Source organism: Chrysemys picta, chromosome 1 (genome assembly GCF_011386835.1).
Source record: "Chrysemys picta bellii isolate R12L10 chromosome 1, ASM1138683v2, whole genome shotgun sequence".
NCBI classification, from domain to species: domain Eukaryota; kingdom Metazoa; phylum Chordata; order Testudines; family Emydidae; genus Chrysemys; species Chrysemys picta.
Genome location: NC_088791.1, coordinates 58057244 through 58076521, shown reverse-complemented (window position 1 = coordinate 58076521; position 19278 = coordinate 58057244). Strand labels below are relative to the sequence as shown.

At 39.6% G+C, this 19278-nt stretch overlaps 1 protein-coding gene across 18 annotated transcripts in view; it reads left to right on the top strand.

The window, feature by feature from the left end:
- The window catches only part of SCAF11 (SR-related CTD associated factor 11), a 64358-nt gene extending 46396 nt beyond the window's left edge, over positions 1 to 17962 (top strand). For 10 of the 18 annotated variants that reach the window (XM_065557655.1, XM_008162488.4, XM_065557701.1 and 7 more), the window contains 5 exons: positions 6137 to 8620; positions 10677 to 11020; positions 13819 to 14037; positions 14522 to 14641; positions 14985 to 17962. In XM_065557655.1, coding sequence (XP_065413727.1) covers positions 6137 to 8620; positions 10677 to 11020; positions 13819 to 14037; positions 14522 to 14641; positions 14985 to 15119 — 3302 coding nt within the window. In that variant the 3' untranslated portion in view covers positions 15120 to 17962. The remainder of the gene's footprint in view (positions 1 to 6136; positions 8621 to 10676; positions 11021 to 13818; positions 14038 to 14521; positions 14642 to 14984) is intronic. The other 8 variants (XM_065557691.1, XM_065557667.1, XM_065557710.1 and 5 more) reach the window with 2 other exon arrangements.
- Positions 17963 to 19278: the final 1316 nt, after the last annotated feature.

The window sequence follows — 19278 nt, the reverse complement described above, 5'->3', positions numbered from 1 at the left end:
TGGAACCCATAAGGAAAGAGGAAATTCTAGATTTGGTGATAAGTGGCACATAGGATCTGGTCCAGGACGTGAATATAACTGAACCACTCAGTAATAGAGACCATAGTGTAATTGAATTAAACATCCTTGGCGGTGGGGAAATACCAAAGAAGCCCACCACAATAGCATTTAACTTAGAAGGGGATCTAGACAAAAATGAGGACGCTAGTTAAACAGAAATTAAAAGGAATTTTTACAAGAATAAAATGCCACCATGGCTAAACAATAGCGAAGAGAGGCCATTATAGGCAAAAAGGCATCCTTTAAATTGGAAGTCAAATCCTAATGAGAAAAATAGAAAGGAGCATATCTCTGGCAAGAAAAGCATAAAAGTATAGTTAGGGAGGCCAAATAACAAATTTGAAGAGCAAATAGCAAGATCCAACTTTTTTTTACCTTGCCAAACAATCAGTGGAGCCACTGGACTATCAGGCTGCTAAGAGAACACTTGAGGAAGATTACAAGACCATTGCAGAGAAGCTAAAAGAATTATTTGCACTGGCCTTCACTGCAGAGAATGTGAGGGAGATTCCTACGTTTTTTTTGTAGTTGACAAATCTGATGAACTGTCCCACAATAAGTTGTTGATAGGGGAGGTTTTGGAAACAAATTGATAAATTAAACAGTAATAAATCACCAAGACCGGATGGTATTCACCCAGGAGTTCTGAAGGAACTCAAGAACTGTTATGTAACTTATCATTTAAACCAGCCTCTGTACCAGATGATTGGAGGATAGCTAATGTGACGCTGATCTTTAAAAGAGGCTCCAGAGGCGATCCTGCCAATTACAGTAATCCTAATTTCAGTACTACGCAAATTTGCTGAAACTATAGTAAAGAACAGAATTATCAGATGAACACAGTAGGTTGATGAAGAGCCAACATGGTTTTTGTAAAGGGAAATCATGCCTCACCAATCTATTAGAATTCTTTGAATAGGGTCGACAAACATGTGGACAAGGATGATCCAGTGTATAAAGGGTACTTTCAGCTTTTGACAAGGTCCCTCACCAAAGGCACTTAAGCAATCATGGGATAAGAGGAAATGTCCTCTCATGGATCAGTAACTGATTTAAAGAAAGGAAATAAATAATAATAATAATATATGGAGCTATACCTATCTCATAGAACTAGAAAGGACCCTGAAAGGTCATCGAGTCCAGCCTCTTACCTTCACTAGCAGGACCAACTACTGATTTTGCCCCAGATCCCTAAGTGGCCCCCTCAAGGATTGAACTCACAACCCTGTGTTTAGCAGGCTAATGCTTAAACCACTGAGCTATCCCTTCCCCCAAGCGTAGGAGTAAATGGTCAGTTTTCACAATGGAGAGAGGTCCATAGCCATTCCCCCAAGGATCTGTACTGGGACCAGTGCTGTTCAACATATTCATAAATGATCAGGAAAAAGGGCAAACAGTGAGCAGGCAAAGTTTCCAGACAATACAAAATGACTCAAGATAGTTAAGTCCAAAGCAGACTGTAAAGAGATCTCACATAACTGAATAACTCAGAAACAAAATGGCAATTTTGATGAATGCAAAGTAATGCACATTAGAAAACATGATATTAACTACATACAAGATGATGGGATCTAAAATAACTGTTACCACTGAAGAAAGGTTTTGGACTCCTCATGGATAGTTCTCTGAAAACATTCACTCAGTGTGCAGCAGCAGTCAAAAAAGCTAACAATGTTAGGAACCATTAGGAAAGGAATAGATCAGGGGTCGGCAACCTACGGCGCGCGAGCCGATTTTGAGTGGCACGCAGCTCCATGCTGCGATCCCGGCCCTCAGCCCCCCCGCCCACTGCTCTCCCCTGTGGGGGCAGGAGGCAGAAGCTTGGTTCTGCGGCAGCCAAGCTTCCCCCCTCCCCTGCTGCTTCCCCCAGCGTGGTGCTTTCCTGCCCGTCGTCCTCTCCTTCGCTGCTCCAATCAGCTGATGGCTCTAGCGAGGGGGAGGGGGAAGAGCGGCAGCCTGCATACAGTTCCGTAGAGGATGCAGAGAGAGGTAGGGACGGAGCCTGGGGGAAGGGGGTGGAACAGGGCATATCCCTTCCAGCCCCCTGCCATTAGCCACTCAGGGCAGGGGGCTGGGAGCACCCCCACGAGCCGAGCATCCCAGCCTTCTGCCCTGAACTCCCCCAACACACACCCAGCCTTCTGCCCTGTACCCCCAGCCCTCTGCCCTGCACCCCTGTACCCCCAGCCCTGACCCTTAAACCCCCCCACACACCCAGCCTTCTGCCCTGCACCCCCACACACCCCAGCCCTCTGCCCTGATTCCTGAACCCCCCAACACACACTAGCCTTCTGCCCTGCACCCCCACAGCCCCATCCCTCTGCCCTGAACCCCCCCCCACACACTCAGCTTTCTGCTCTGCACCCCCATACCCCAGCCCTCTGTCCTGACCCTTAAATCTCCCCACACACCCAGCCTTTTGCCCTGCACCCCCCCAGCCCTCTGACCTGACCCTTGAACCCCCCCACACCCAGCCTTCTGCCCTACACCCCCCACACACCTCTGCCCTGATCCCTGAACCCCCCTCCCACACACATCCCAGCCCTCTGCCCTGAACCCTCTCCCCCAGCCCTCTGCCCTGACCCTGAAACACCCCCCACCCCTCGTCTGTGGTCCCGGCCGCAGGCCCTGCTCAACCCGCTGCCGGCTTAGGTGAACAGAACCCCAGGCTGGCAGCAAGCTGAGCAGGCTGGTGGTGTAAGATCAGCATTTTAATTTAATTTTAAATGACGCTTCTTAAACATTTTGAAAACCTTGTTTACTTTACATACAATAATTTAGTTATATAATATAGACTTATAGAAAGAGACCTTCTAAAAACGTTAAAATGTATTACTGGCACGCGAAACCTTAAATTAGAGTGAATAAATGAAGACTCGGCACACCACTTCTGAAAGGTTGCCGACCCCTGGAATAGATAAGACAGTAAATATCATAATGCCACTATATAAATCCATGGTTCGGCCACACCTTGAATACTGCATCCAGATGTGATTGCCCCATCTCAAAAAAGATACACCTCTACCCCGATATAACGCTGTCCTCGGGAGCCAAAATATCTTACCGCATTATAGGTGATACCACATTATATTGAACTTGCTTTGATCCACCGGAGTGCGCAGCCCTGCCCCCCTGGAGCGCTGCTTTACCACGTTATATCGAATTTGTGTTATATCGGGGTAGAGGTGTATATTAAAATTGGAAAAAGTACAGAGAAGGGCACCAGAAATGATTACAGGTGTGGAACATCTTCCATATGAGGAGAGATTAAAAAGACTGGTACTGGTCAGCTGTGAAAGGAGATGACTAAAGGGGATATGCGGAGAAAGTGAATAAGGAAGTATTTGTGTAATACAAGAATCATGGTCACCCAGTGAAATGAATAGGCAGTAGGTTTAAAACAAACAAAAGGAAGTACTTCCTTTTCACACAAGGCAGAACCTGTGGATCTCATTGCCAGGGGATGTTGTGAAGTTCAAAACTGTAACTTGCCTCAAAAAAGAATTCAGTAAGTTCATGGAGGATAGGTATATCAATTGGCTATTAGCCAAGATGGTCAGGGGCATAACCTCATGCTCTGGATGTCCCTGAGCCTCTGACTGCCAGATGCTGGGAGTGGACAACAGGCTCACTCGATAATTGCCCTGTTCTGTTCATTCCCTCTGAAGCATTCAGCGTTAGCCACTGTCAGAAGACAGGGTATTGGGTTAGATAGACCATTGGTATCACCCAGTATGGCCGTTTTTATGTTGAATCTGTGGACATAAGGAAATAGTACAATATGCTGAAACTTATGAGGTGGCAACACCTTTGGCTTGGAGGGATTTGTGACTCATTTTGCCATGGCTATATCAGGTTTGAAGATCTGATTAGGCACGCTTTCCGCTTCGTATGTTTGAGGCAGCTACCTAAAGTACATGCTAGTTGGCCAATATGATGTCACTTTGGCAGGATATCAGGGACTGCTTTCTTGGTGATATCATTTCAAATAGCTTTAGTCACCTGGCATTCCTTCTGAGAGTTTGGGGCCTCCATTTAAAACCCATTTCCTGTTCATCTTGAATTCGTATTCCTTATAGTAGTACTACTTGTCACCTGTTGTGGCAGTTTCTCTGTCACAGGAAATATTTTAAATCAATTTTTTTTCTAAAAGAGATGCTCTCGTTCAAACTGAAAATAATTCTGAGTATTCTTATGGTGGAGCTGTCAGGAATTTTTTTAAATAGTTTTTTGTTTATTGGTTAGAAATTGCCAATTTGTGGAAACCAAAACTTTTCCTGTGGAAGGGGCTCTCGGGCCCAGGATGGAATTTCAGGGGAGAGAGAATATCCAATATTCAGGTGGTTAGGACACTCACCTGAAATGTGGGAGACCTGGATTCAAGTCTCTTACCTCAATCGGGCAGAGCAGAGAGTTGAACCTGGGTATCCTACCTCCCAGATGACGCCTCTTCCCACTGGGCTCTTGGCTATTCTGCACTCACTCATGCACTCACTCTCTGGTTTCTTGATTGAAATTTTTTGAAAAGTTTTGGGCTGATCCCAATGTGGAATGGGAAAACTTTAGAAATCTCACATTTTTGAAGTATGGGAAAATACCTACAGCTATACCTGTGGCCTATGTTATGGAGGTCAGACTAGATGATTGCAGTGGTCCCTTCTGGCCTTATAATCTATGATTCTATTAATGTTTTGATACATACCTTTACAATATGTTGTCAGATTGTATAACTCTACAGAGTAAGCAACACCTCTACGTAGTCTGTTTATACTTTGCCAGCTGGAGGGGTTTTGTACTGTTGCATTCATTTGTTTCTTGGATTCCCATCTTGGTTAATTCAGATTCTATTAAGCTAAAAATGTTTTTGCTTGTAAAAGCATGGAAAGCAGAAGTGTTCAGTAACATGTTATATTAAGACTTGGAATTCTGAATTTGTAAGCATGTAATCAATTTCCTTTGTTTCTAGCCCTTATGGTTGAAAAGAGAACCTTAAAAGCATGAATTTAAACATGAACTGGTGTTGTTATCTTGGCTTTACGCATACAGCCTGAAACGCTAATTTTAAGAACTGAAGTATATTTAACTTCCATTACATTTTGAAACCTAAACCTGATTTAAACATCTATATTGTTAACGGTTTCACTGCTGATCATTTTAGCAAAAACAAATGTGCTAACCACCCCGCATGCTTTCCTGGATGTTAGAAGTCCCAACTGTCCCTTTTCCAGCTACCAAAACCTCCTACTTTGCTATGACAACTTTTAAGCAATGATAGTACAAAAATATGTGGCCCATTGAAAATTCAAAATTATGGGCAATGCAGAGTAAATGGAATATAGTATCATACCAACAAAAAGGATACTGTGCTACTTATAATATTTTTCACATTACTTCATTTTTAAATTTGCCAGAAGCTGCTGCAGAATTTGTTGTCCATTTTTAGTCACTGTAGTGCTGCAGAAGTCAGGGAGCCTTGCTACAGAGTTTGGATCCTCCATGGCAATTAGTCTTATTTATAAACTGTGAATGTCAGATTTTATTAGGAGTTATGCTATCATATACACTTGTTAGTTAACCACCTTTCATGTGGTAATTCACAGTTGCATTGATGCCCATTTAAAAAATGTATCTTGCAGCAGCATTGAATGTTAGCATTCTGCAACTGCAATAAGTCTTATGCTTGAACTGGAAAATTCTGCTGTAAATTAGCCACTACAGGTGATGAACAGTAACTTTTTTTTTAAATGGCATTCATTCTAACTCTTCAAATGGTAATAGTAAGACTCACTGTGGTGAAACATGGTTGCTTTTTTGTTTTTGAATGCGATTGCTACCAGGGAACCTTGCCAGTACATTTCCAACACGTTAATTTTTTTAGTCTATTTCTGTTCTTTTGAAGAAACAGTATAGGTTGGACAAAATGCTAGATTTAACCCTGGTGGTGTCTTGTACCAAAATTTATATTGTGTTACACATCAATATCTGTTCTTCATTAAACTTAAAATACCATGTTTGCGTTCACATTGCATTTAATTAATATATTTACTAAATTTTAATGTATACTTTTTTATATTAGATCCTTCAGGAAAGAGATGTGCTGTTGCATGTACACAGGAAGGAGAGGAGAAAAAACAAGCCTCTGGCACATCTGGTACTAGAGGAACAAGAAAGAAGACTACAAATACTACTCCTAGAAGATCTGCACGGAACAGAAAAACTGAGACTATGAGTCAATCTCGCAGCTCACCAAGATCAAGTAATTCTGGATGTGATGCCCCCAATGACAATAACTCAACTATAAATGTTTCTTCTGCAGATTCAGAAAAACCACTTTCAAAACGAAAGTCTAAAAGAGGAGTTAAACAGCAGGTACCTTTGGTTAAAAAGAAACTTAGAAGTTCTCTGCGTTCTGAAAAATCATCGAGTGATTCAGTGGAAGATGACGAAGCTGCTGAGTCTGATACACCTCCAATATTAGATAAAGACCACCTGTCGGATATTGAAAGTAGTAACTCTTGCCTTATGCACAAAAATAATGCAGAAACAGAGTCTGCTAATGGCTTGGAAAGCTGCAGTGAACATGTAGAGAGTGAGGATCTTACAAGAGACTGTGACAAAGAACAGGATACCCTAGAGAATTCAGATTCAGGTTCTTGTATCCAAGAATCTCCTGTGTTAACCTTAGAGACTCAGAAATGTGAAATAAAAGATGTTAATAAAAATGTTACAGATTTTGAAAATAAAGATGTCTGTGAAAATATTCTTGAACAAGTAGAACAGCCAGTGGATAGTCACAGAGATCAATTACTTGAGGATTCAATAACACCTACAAAAGTAGATCAGACATTAGATAGTCCCCAAGATGAATTGCCTGAGTATCCAGAATCTGTGGCAAAAGTAGTTCTGCCTTTAGATAGCCCCAGAAATGAATTGACTGAGCATCCAGAATCCATAGAAATTGATGATTCTGAGGACAAAGAACAGGCAGCAAATTGTAACACTGCAAATATTGAGAACATAAAAACTGTTCAAGATACTGAAACAGCTGTATTAATAAATAATATTTCTCTAGACATTAACAAATTGGACCAGTCTTTAGAAGAGGAGCCCATACCTGTATGTGAAGAGGCCAGAACTACAGAGTTACTCAAGGTGAATGTTGAACAATCTAATAAACATTTTAATGAGGATAACAATGAAATGATACCAATGGAATGTGACTCATTTTGCAGTGACCAGGCTGAATCTCAAATTGAACAGCCACCACCAGCTGAGAGTATCAAACAAGAGGAGGCAGGCTCATTGCAGCAAGATTCCGAAAACTGTGTATCACACTCAGGTCTTTCTGACAAAAAAGATGAAGCTTCTTCTCAAGAAACAGAATGCTCAACAGAGGTTAAAAAAGATAAAAAGACTCGAACTAGAAGGTCTAGATTTCACTCTCCATCAACAACTTGGTCTCCTTCCGGGAGAGAGGGTGGAAAATCTCAGTCACCATCTCCCAAAAGAGAGACTGTCAGGGAGGGCAGGAGGTCTCGGTCACCCGAAAGGGAAACTGCCAGGGAGGGCAGGCGATCTCCTTCTCGGTCTCCAAAAAGAGAGACTGTCAGAGGGGGCAGGAAAACGCCATCTCGGTCTCCTAAAAGGGAGACTGATAGGGAAGGCAGAAGATCTCCTTCTCGGTCAAGAGTTAAAGATTCCTCTCCAAGGCAAAAATCTAGGTCTCAAAGCAAAGACAGAGATAGTGATAGAGATGGACAAAGGAGAGATCATGACAAAGAGAGAAGAAATAGGAGATGGTCAAGATCCCGGTCACGATCTAGATCAAGATCCAGATCAAGAACAAGAAGTAAGGGTCCTTCATTCATTAGGAATGAGAGAGACGGTCACTCTCCTCGGTGGAAAGAGAGATGGACAAATGACAGCTGGAGAAGTCCCAGAGGAAATGATAGATATAAAAGAAGTGACCAGGAGAAACAGAATGAAAATATGCAAAAAGAAAAAGACAATACAGAGAAAAGTATTGATGAGCAATGTTCTTCTGAAAAGCATAAGAATGATTGTCCGGACTGGGTAATGGAAAGGATAAATTCTGTTCCTGAAACTAGGAGCAGAGAGAGAGACAAATTTAAAGATCCACAATGGGAAGAAAATAGACATGATAATTCAGGACATTCTTGGAATAAAAACTTTGGTTCAGGTTGGATTTCAAATCGCGGCAGAGGTGGCCGTAACAGAGGTGGCCGTGGCAGAGGCGGTTTCATGTATGGAGACCAGAATGAAAACCACTGGCAAAATAAAAAACCCCTCTCAGGAAACTCAAATAGTTCTGGGAATGAGACTGCAAGGTTCCCAGAACATCAGCCATACAGGCGTAAGAGTGAACAAGATTTTTCTTTTGATACGCCTGCTGATAGGTCTGGGTGGACATCTGCATCTAGTTGGGCTGTAAGAAAGACTTTACCTGCAGATGTACAGAACTATTATTCAAGAAGAGGGAGAAATTCCTCAAGTCCGCAGTCTGGATGGATGAAGCAAGAAGATGAGACATCTGAGCAAGGTATTCATTTTCCTCTGATTTTCATAGTATTTAAATGGAGAAAATTTCTTAGTATTTGTAGTATTCTTTAAAAAAAAATGTGAATTTGACACTGTCACTTTACTGTTTTGTGCAGCAAAGGCTAACTAGTAGTCGCACAACAAACAAAATTGGAAAAGCTTCCTAAGAAGGGAGGCCTTCTTTTTTTTTCTCCACCCCGGTCTGTATGCTACAAACACTCTTGGGCTGGATGTTCAGTAACTTAAGAACTGGCCTTTTGAGTTTTCGGGACTACAGTGCAACCAACCAAATATGTTCCTTAAGAAAAAGGAAAAAAAATACATTTATGTGTTTTTGCTTATTTTAGAGAGTTTACACACACTGTGGTATTGTTGGTACAGAGTGAACAGGAGAGAAACGTAATGAACTACTTATTACCTTTTTTAAAAGGGTGATTTCTTCAAGGAAGACTTAATAGTTACCAATGAAAACATATACAAGTTACAGATTTGATCAGGTGTTAACTTGATGGCACTAACCATAATGTCGCAGTCAGCATTTTTAGAGTGAAACTGGCTTTCATGTTATAAAGTATTTATAAATCCAAAAATGTCTTATGCTCTTACTAATTAGCAGATGGCTCTTGACTGACCTAGAGGGAGAAAAATCCTTGTTTACCCCTATCTTGATCCTTTAGTTTTTGACCTCACAATTATCACTGTGCACAGACTGTTGCAATAAACATAGGGTTATTATTAATTACAAGAGCAAACAGACAAAGAAGTCCTCGTTTGTACAGAAGAGAATTTTTTCAGATATACACAACTGCAGTAATATCAAAGGGCATTCAGAGAACTAGGAGTAAATAAAACATTTTATATAAGTGTTACTCTTCCATATTTGTTACAGTGAACATCCCCACCCAGGGGGACTGTAATATCATTTTGAGTGTTTCCTGTTAAGTTAATAAAAATATTCTGGGTTGAATAAACTTTGAAGTAGAAGGCTGAGGAGTTATTAGCTCAGGATGAGGTTAATTCTGAATTAGTGGAAAGCTCCCTCAAGTTATTAATACTCTGAAATTGTTATGAAACATGTGAATTAAATTAAAACTACAGAACACAAATGGGATGTTACATAAAACTTACAAAAAAATTCCTACCTTTGCTCTTGTCCCAGTTTCTTCACCTATTTTTTTCTTTCTCCATCTCTATTCCTAATCCCTACTTCCTACATGTCCATAAAATCCTCTTCAAAATAGCCCAATGTATTTTTGTTGTTGAAAACTGAATTTGGAGGGAGAGAATTAAATTCTTCCATTATAAATTCAGTAAGACAGAGCCATGTTGGCCTATAGAAAAGGAGGCACTTGTGGGGAGAATGAGGTATAAGAGGAAAGGTCAAATCTTGTATTCAGTGACACAGTTCCCACTTATTTCAATCATGTACAAAGAAAGAAAGTGAGCCAATGGATTTTTAAACAGTTCAGCAGCTTCACAGTCCCAGCTTCTTAGCTTTTGGGGTTTTACTACTCACATGTAAATTTCATTTTTTAAATGTATTTATTTATTTATTGCCTGCTGTTAAAGTGGGGAAGTAAAGTTGAAATAAACACTTATTTATTTCTGGCACAATGTGTGAACTTTGTGAGTAAGGGAGCATATCACCATCCTATACAGTTAGTATCCCTGAAGTCTGGATAATAAGCACTCTTAGCTAATCAGAATATAAATATCCTTATACTACAGAACCATTATTAGACATAACTATAGCATGGTTGTGCAAATCAGACACACAGAATTGCATACATGAGAAAATGTATGCTTGTGTTTCAGTAACAATGAGTTGGGTAATGTGTGTTGCATTCCTGCACTTTGGCTGAAAATTCTGTTTCAGTAAAATATAACACATTTTAAGCTGTGGTATAAATGAGTAGTTGGAGAATTCAAAGCAAAGGCTCTCAGAGCAACCTGAACTTTCTGACTCCTTAAACCTCTAAATTGGTGTTTCTTGGGGGGGTCTCTGTTCTCTATAGAAATATGTATTTTGTACTTTAAATATTCTGTTTTTTTAATAGATCCAAACCTCAAAGACCAAACAAACCAACCAGGTGATGGCTCTCAGCTACCAATAAATATGATGCCGCAACAAATGAATGTAATGCCACAAGTGAATGCACAACACCAGCCTATGAATATCTTCCCATATCCAGTGGGTGTTCATGCTCCTATTATGAACATCCAACACAATCCATTTAACATTCATCCTCCGCTGCCCATGCATCTCCATACAGGAGTACCTCTCATACAGGTAGCTGCTCCTACCAATGTGTCTCAGGGATTACCACCACCTCCACCTCCTCCCCCACCATCTCAGCAAGTCAGCTACATTGCTTCACAACCAGATGGAAAACAATTGCAGGTATGTTTTTCAGAAATCAAGGTCTAATCAATATAGTCATAAAACATAGTTAAGCAGTGTTACATCGATCAAGAGTATGTTGTATTAAAATACTATAAAACTTATCAAATATATAGTAACAGATCTTCCTCTCCCTGAAAAAAGATAATGTATTTATGGGGAAATGGATTTGTTCTGAAACATCTCTTAAAACGTTAGCCAAAATACACAATTTTTACTGTTTATTTGTAGTTCAGTAGCACCCAGAGATGTCAACCAAGAATGGAATGTTGCATAGTTTCCTCATAGTTTGCCCACTATCCAATTTTGTGTGCACAAAAGAGATTTCAATTCTAGTAGTTTTTAGAAATTGGATACTGAATTATTCTGAATATTCTTCCCATTTCAGCAGAGTGGTGGCTTTATGCTCTGGGAAAGCTTATGTATTTTGTAGTATGAGGAAGCTTTTGTTGTCTCATTTAACAATCCTCTAAATCAGTGAGTCCCAACCTTTTTTTGGAGCACTCTCTTGGGATGGATCAGCACAGGGTCACCCGTACAATGTCCCCTTGCACCATTTCATTATGCCTTTGCTTGTGTCTGTTTTTCTTTTCCACTCGCCTTTCCCCCCCCCCCCCCCCCATGTCTTCATCCTTTTTTCCTTCTAATCATTTTTACTTATTTTATTTTGGCTCTTTTTCCTATTGTGTATAAAGTCTCTGTCCCTCCCCTTTGGTGCTGCAGTCCCTACCCCATTTCTCCAGTCATCAGAAGTCTCAGTTCTGCTGGAGATAGTGAGGCACAGAGAGATGCCCCACTATGAAGGTTGGTGTAGTTCCTGTGGCGCTCCAGAGAAGTGAAATTTGGGCTGGTGGGCCGTTGCCTTAGCCATCAGCTCTGTACATGTGAGCTTCTCCCACAGCCAGTCATTACATTAGGAGCCATACCGGAATGCCGAGGAAAGATGGGTGGCTTTCAAGAGGTTACCTAAAACATTACCTAAACACACAGCAGCACATTTGCAGAATGTGGAATCGGATCTGGGGTCCTGCAGATTTTCTCATCTATGCTGATCCTCAGCCTTGGCCTGTGACACCAAACTAATCTGGTATCCTTCCCTCTGTATCCTAGGTTGGGAAACTGTTGTAGCAAATGTTCCTTTTCCATTGCTGTCAGTATTAATATTCACAACCTCAGCATCACAGAAACAAAGGGGAATAACCATAGGAAATATTGACTTATGTGAATGAATGACACATTTCAAATGTTTTGCAGACACAATGGTAAAATATTACTATAACTAAAATGCAGGCTGATTGTCTATTTGGTTTAGGTCTGCTGTCTGAAATAATTCAGACTAGATTTTTACAATGGGAAATTCAATATTCTAATCCTGGAAGCATGAGAGAGTTGAAGTGTTTCTGTGAACCCTTCACTAATGGAATTGTCCGGTGACTCAATAAATATGACTGTAAAGACAAAGTATTTAGTAAAATGTATTGCTCAAAGTATGATATGAAGCTGAGACTACTGATGTCTGCGTGCTGCCCCTCTCTATCATTATGGAATGGTGTCTGTGCTGGGTCCTGAATCTTTTAGCACTTTGTAATATCATTGACCATGAGAGACTGAGACCTGGTCTACATTTAAATGAGATCAACCTAAGGATTTTGAAAATGTTGTATCCCAGTGTAGATGCGGCAAGGTTGACTGAATTCTTCCATCAACCTAGCTATTGCCTTTTGGAGAAATGGATTAAATACATGGATGGAAAAACCCCTTCTATCAATGTAGGTGTCTATGCTGTAGCATAGACATGCCCTGCGTGTTTATAAGAAACAACTAAGGAAGGTTAAGGATGGTTTTAACTGGATTGTTATCAGTGTAATGTTGATATCCAGCTCTATATCTCCTTTTCATTTGAACTCAAATTCTAGTTTCACTACTGCCCAATCTGGATAAATATAAACTGGCTGTGACTTAACCTGCATAATATAGAAGTGATGCTTATAGGGAGAAGCATTTGGAGCAGCAGGCAAGAGGCGGCATTTGCACCAATAGGAGCTGTTAGCACTATTGTTATTCCTTGATTCCAAGGTAGCAACAATGGTCCATTGTGCCTTTTTCTGAGATCTCGGAATGCACGGGAAATGGCTTTTCCTCAGGTGTAGCCTTCAGTGGTTGTCTGGTCTCTTACGTCTAGTCTTGACTGAGCACTAGCTATGGCTACCCTTGAAGTTCACAAGAAGCTCCATCTCTTGCGAAACACAGAAGCAAACCTTCTAAGACATATGGACAAACATTCTGACACCTGAGCTCAAGCACTTGCATAAGCTTTCCTTTTTGTGTATGCATTTCAAGATGCTGGTGGTGATTTTTAAAGGTGTGAAGGATCTAGGAACTGATTTACCTAACAGATACGTTCCTGTACACTGCCATGAGAGCTAAAAGTGTCTGGGAAGTACTTGCCTTCAGAACCTAAATTTGAACATGTCCATTTCCATTTGCAGCACCATTCTTGGGAATTCTTTCCCAGTAGGTAGAAGTCCACCTCAGCCAGGGTCTAGCAACTTTAATGACATGATGCAAGGTGCATTTATTTTGTTCAGGCTTTCATTAACTGTTTTTGTTCTTGTGTGTGTTAATCTTTATATAAAAGTGGCTGGCTGCTATAGCAACAGCTGATGTAGAAATTTGCTGCTAAACCGAAGTACCTGTGGTATTCGTGCATTTACTACACTTGCTGAGAGTTCTAGAAAGTAACAGTTATTGAATATCTGAAGAATAATGTATTAACTGCCGGTAACTTTTTAAAACAGGGTATTCCTAGTGCTCCTCATGTAAGTAATAACATGAGTGCACCACTCTTGCCTGCTCCAACAGCAGTCCTGGGAAATGTGGGAACAGTTCAGGGACCAAGTTCTGGTAATGCAACATCATCAAGTCACATCAAAACCTCTAATGCTGCTGTAAAATTTGCAGAAGGCAAAGTAAGTGTTACGGTGGAAGCCAGCGCAGATAGCTCGAAGAAAGACCAGGCAAGTTCAGAGTTGAGAGCAATATATATAATTCTACAGTGTTAAAATTAGAGAGCAAATGTGTCGATCTCCTTTTTTATGTATGGGATACTTATTGCTGTCATCCTTAAACTTCCATGGAAACTGTATAACTACAAGAAACTAACAAATTAACTTAATTTTTATCTAACAAAATATTAATACTTTTAGAGCTACACTTCTGTAAGTACTTAAAAATATTGTAAAGTGTAATTAATTAGTGGGGCCACATTCTGCTCCCGATAAGTATGTGTGGTTCTCATTGACATCTGTGGAAGTTGGTTGTGTGTTCAAATATTAGGGCAGAACTTTGGCCCTGTTTCTGACAGCCTTAATTTAAGAGAAACTTTCAGTCTGCAAAGCTTTCTTACTTTGATCTAATTAACTTTAAATAATCTTTTCATGTTTAAAAAAAAAAAATTTGCACACACACTTACCTAAAAACCAGGTATTTTTCTTTTGACAGAAATTGTTAATTCAAGAAAAAGCAGCACAAGAGGTAAAACTGGCTATTAAACCTTTCTACCAGAATAAAGATATTACCAAGGAGGAATATAAAGAAATTGTGCGGAAAGCAGTAGATAAAGTAAGTTGTATTCAGGAATGACTTTTTAATAGTCTAAAAATATACAGACATGAATATGTTAATTGCTTCCTCCCCCCAGCAATATTGGAAAAAGGGTAATGATTTGAGGGCGCTCAGCACCTTGCAACCTCAGGTACATTTGTTCATTCCATAGACAAAAAAACAACAGTGGAGCGTAGGTAGATCTTGCCTTATTAAATTAATAAAACAGCCTTCCTGATTTCTTTGTTTTGCCCATTTTAATGAAAGTAAGCATTATTTATCTGTGAGTAACTCTTTACTGACAGCTCTGAAGAATTGACAATGGTATGTGTGTGTGTGATATATATATTTCCTGTTGTAGGTTTGTCATAGCAAGAGTGGAGAAGTCAATTCTGCAAAAGTGGCGAATCTAGTGAAAGCATATGTAGACAAATACAAACATTCACGGAAGAAAAATCCAGAGGAAGCAGTCTCTGCTGAAAGAAAGAGAGAGTAAAATGAAAAAATACTGAAAACATGATCAAGATAAATCTGCAAAGTGCAATTTCAACATGAACCATTAACTGAAAATTATTCATGATTGATTGGAATCTGGTTTTGATAAAATTATTTTTCAATGTAGTATATGTTTTGTTCTAAATAAATATAGATCTAACTGCAACTTCTTTATCCCTTTTCAAAAAAAATGCTTAAAAGAAAGTAAAAGGTGTAAAGGGGGCATTTTTATTAGGAATGTACGATTGTGTGGATACTAGCAGATGTACAGCATTTTGACTTGAATAATGAAGTGCGTAAAATTAGAAACTTCTAAGTACATTGGTTTTGGAACAGGTATGTACAGTACATGTAATCAGTCAGATTAAAGATATTAAAGTAAGATTTTTCTCTTTGATTTTCCCCTAATTATAATAAAGATAATGTATTCCCCTGACAAATACTTCTAGTGTTAACTGGACAGATTGCAGGGGTCAGTGTGTGTATATTAAAAAAAAGCACATGGCTATGTCTGAACAGAAGAACTGTTTAGATACAAAAAAAAAATTAATCATAAACAGTAAGATTCAGTGCCCAATATCATGGGCACTGTACATCTATTGTAACACCAAATAAAGGTTATGCTGCTTGTTTTTGCTTTGTGACTTTTGTTTTAAGATGTTGGGACAAATCTGCTTAATTCTTATGGAAATTAATTGAAGGCTTCAGTTCCAAGAGGTATGGTTCAGGCAACCAGAGTACATGTCTACTTCTTCCCTCATCTGGTAAAAGGACCTAGGAAATTATCGTTGTATAGGGCTGGATATTCAGGAATATAAGCACTGGTTTTGTATAACTCTTCAACTATATGAACAAGAGGGGCTTCTGTATTAAGTCTTACATGGGTCTCTAATGACCAGAGGTAGTCAGTTGTGCCAATTTTAGTTATGTGAGGTATTTTATTAATATGAACTATAGTTTGCAAGAGAATACAGCATAGACCACCAAACTTGTCACTAAAACTGCAAAAAGTTATCCTAGGTAACATACAAAATGTAGTCACGTATAGTAGCTTTCATATTTCCCAAAACACTTTGCAATATAGAATTATGTACAGATAGTCCCATTCTAAAGACAAATATGGGAGCCATTAAGTGTGTTACAGGAATGCTTGCAGTGTTGAGTAGAACCTGCTTTACACTGAGAGGGTATGGGTGCCAGGACCTTGACATTTTTACCAGCTCTTTATGGAAAAAGCACCCATTCGGCTCCTTTTAACTTTCATGGGGACAGTGACTAGGAGTGCGGTAGATGGGACCTTGCTTTCCTTCTCCTTTTGAACTGTGAGTCCCTCAGTACTGCACATGGGTAATACTGTTGTTTGTGAGCCCAAGACCCTTGTGTTCCAACTAAAGGCCTCAAAAGTGTGAATGTGCCATGCTGACACTTAGTCCCTGCAATGTGGTGTAATATACTTTGTTTTATCTTCTGGGATGTTACCATCCACACAGCTGTCTTTGATAGGGGACTTTCCAGTGCTTTTCCATTCCCTTCCATGAGATGAAGGATAAATTAAGCGATATAGACGTATATAACTAAATGCTGTCACAAAACAGTTCATCACTTGGTTTTAATTATAACTTTCTGCAGACTTACTGAAGCATTTGACTTGCTATATTTATTTTTGTGTGCCTAAATCAAAATATTATGTAAATTGGAGACGATGGTATAATACATTTTCTATGGTCAAGCCATGTTTTAGATCTTTCAAAAGTGATTCATAGACAGTTGTAGCAATTTGTATGAACTCTCAATCTATTTTAAGCTAGAATTGGTTAGCACTTTTTGACAAATCTTGTAGCAAATTGCTATGTCGATCCTGGTTAATCACGCCATGCGTACTTATTTTTATTGCATTTTCCTCTTCTGATGAATTTTTGGGGTTTAATGATTTTTATATATTTTTACTGTATACAGTTGAGCCTCACTATAATGTTCCTTTTAGGAAATAGATAAATGTCCTTTTGAAGGGGAGTAGGAGGTGAAGGGCTGGAGGGATGGTTGCTTTCAACATGTTGCGGGCGGGAAGGCAGGATTTGTTGTTCTTTGTTTCCACAGCTCCTGTCTGGAAGTCAAGATGCCACTTACTACCATATTATAATTGGGGCAGTGATTATTATAGGGATGCTCCACTGTATTTCAAATCCTAATGAAGAATATCTGATAGATTAGAATGTGATCAGTAAACCTTATTTTTTACAACTGAAATATTTAAGAATTTATCAGAAAATATGCAGTCCATTAAAATGGATGTTTAAATTAAAAATGCATTGCCTTAATACATAGACTCTCCTATATTTTTCCAGAAAAATCAGCAAGGTCAACTTTAATATGACTGAATGAGAAGGCATGTGCTTTACCTTTGTGAACATCTTTTTGTTAAGACTAGTATTAAAGCTGTGTTCCTGTTGATATTTATTGAAACTGTTAACCCCTAGTTGTTGGAATTTCCCAACATGCACTAATGCAAAATACAAAGTGGCAGCAGGAGCTCTGGGCCCAGTTGATGCTGAGAAGGTCGAGAAGACAAATTCATCTTACCTAATTGCCTTGAGAAAATTTATTAAATTGTTATACATTCTGTGAATTTAGGCAAATCACAAGGAATTTCCCTGCACTCCTTCAAATGGTTTCTCTGTGCATGCTGCTTGAATGTCTCATCCTAAAGATGTATCTTCAGGAGCACAGTGGCTGGGCAAAGTCTATGCTGTGGTGTTTAAGGCTGGAGTGCTGTCTACTGAAATAATATTCTAAAAATAGTTTTATGTAGTGCATAATATTTTCTAATAAATTCTTTTGACTAAACTTCAAGTAATGTGTTTTTGGTCTTAAACTATACTGGCTCAGAAGGTTTAATTTAAATGGCTAAATCTCCCACCACAGTCTGTCACAGGAGAGGTTCTGAAATGAATTGCTGTTTTGTAGGCATATAAAACTATATGGAAATTACTCTGCTGTATTTGCCTTCTCTGTAATCCCCAACTCTCTCCAGTTAAGATGGTTGTTTTCTGTACATCTGTACTTAATTGTGCTTTATAATGATTAAGTAAAAGAGCAATTGTGTTTAACTTTTGGGAGACATGCACAAGTGTTTAACATATTTTTGCCCAGAGTCTAACTATAACCAGAAAGTTTCACACCTTTCAGGTGGTGTTCTGAGAAAGGGTTATCTTTGTGCTGAGAGGGGCCGGACAGTAGTCTTAGAAGGGAGTGTTAGACTGCAAGTCTGCACCCTGAGTTGTGTGCCCATGACCCCTAAGATTGAGGCAGTGGTTGGACTCTCTTAAGGAACCAGACGCTTGCTTTCCCCTCACAGCAGTGTGGTAAGTGGCCAGCAAGGGGCACCTGGCCCATTAAAACTACAGACCTACCATGTCTATATAAGGTGAAATCTTGACTCTTAGGAGTCTTTAGATTTACTTTAGCAAGGCCAGGTTTCACTCCACTACTTTTGTAATTGTTAAAAATACTTTTTCTAGTATAAAGGTGGCCTTGATAGGGAGCAGTTGAGCAGTAGTGAGGTAGTTTCAAACGAAGGCACTGTAGGAGGACATGTCACTTAGCCAAGGCAACTGCCAAGACTTTACTATTGAAGGAACCTTAAGCCCTTTGATGTTTCTTTCAGGCTTTATTCTGTGGCCTGTCCCGAAGGACTCCATGGACCACAGGTTGAGAGCCACTAATTCTAGCTGAAAAATTGTCACAAGAGCTGTGTAAGCTACTGCTCCAGGATATGAAGTTACAGTCCATCAAACTTTGACAGGCAACTGTTTGTAAGTGTAGTGGGTCACATTGGAGCTGTAATGTTAGGAAAAGGGGTGCCCATTCAAGATGTTCTAGCTGGAAAATAGAGGATCCAAGATGAATAACGCTCTGAGGTAACTAGTAGAAATATCCACTCCTAAGTAGTATGCTCCTGTCACTGTTACCCATTGGGGCTGCTTCTCCTTTTATTGGCACTCTTGTAAAAGAAAAAGCCCTTAGTCTTCTATTTAAGCTAATGAATTTAACCTCCGTATTCTGTGTTTTTACAGGAAGCTGTTGTACAGATCAAATATACAGTTAACTAGCCCAAGAGCACACAAGAATGTTTCCAGCTTTGCTACAGGCTAACTATGATG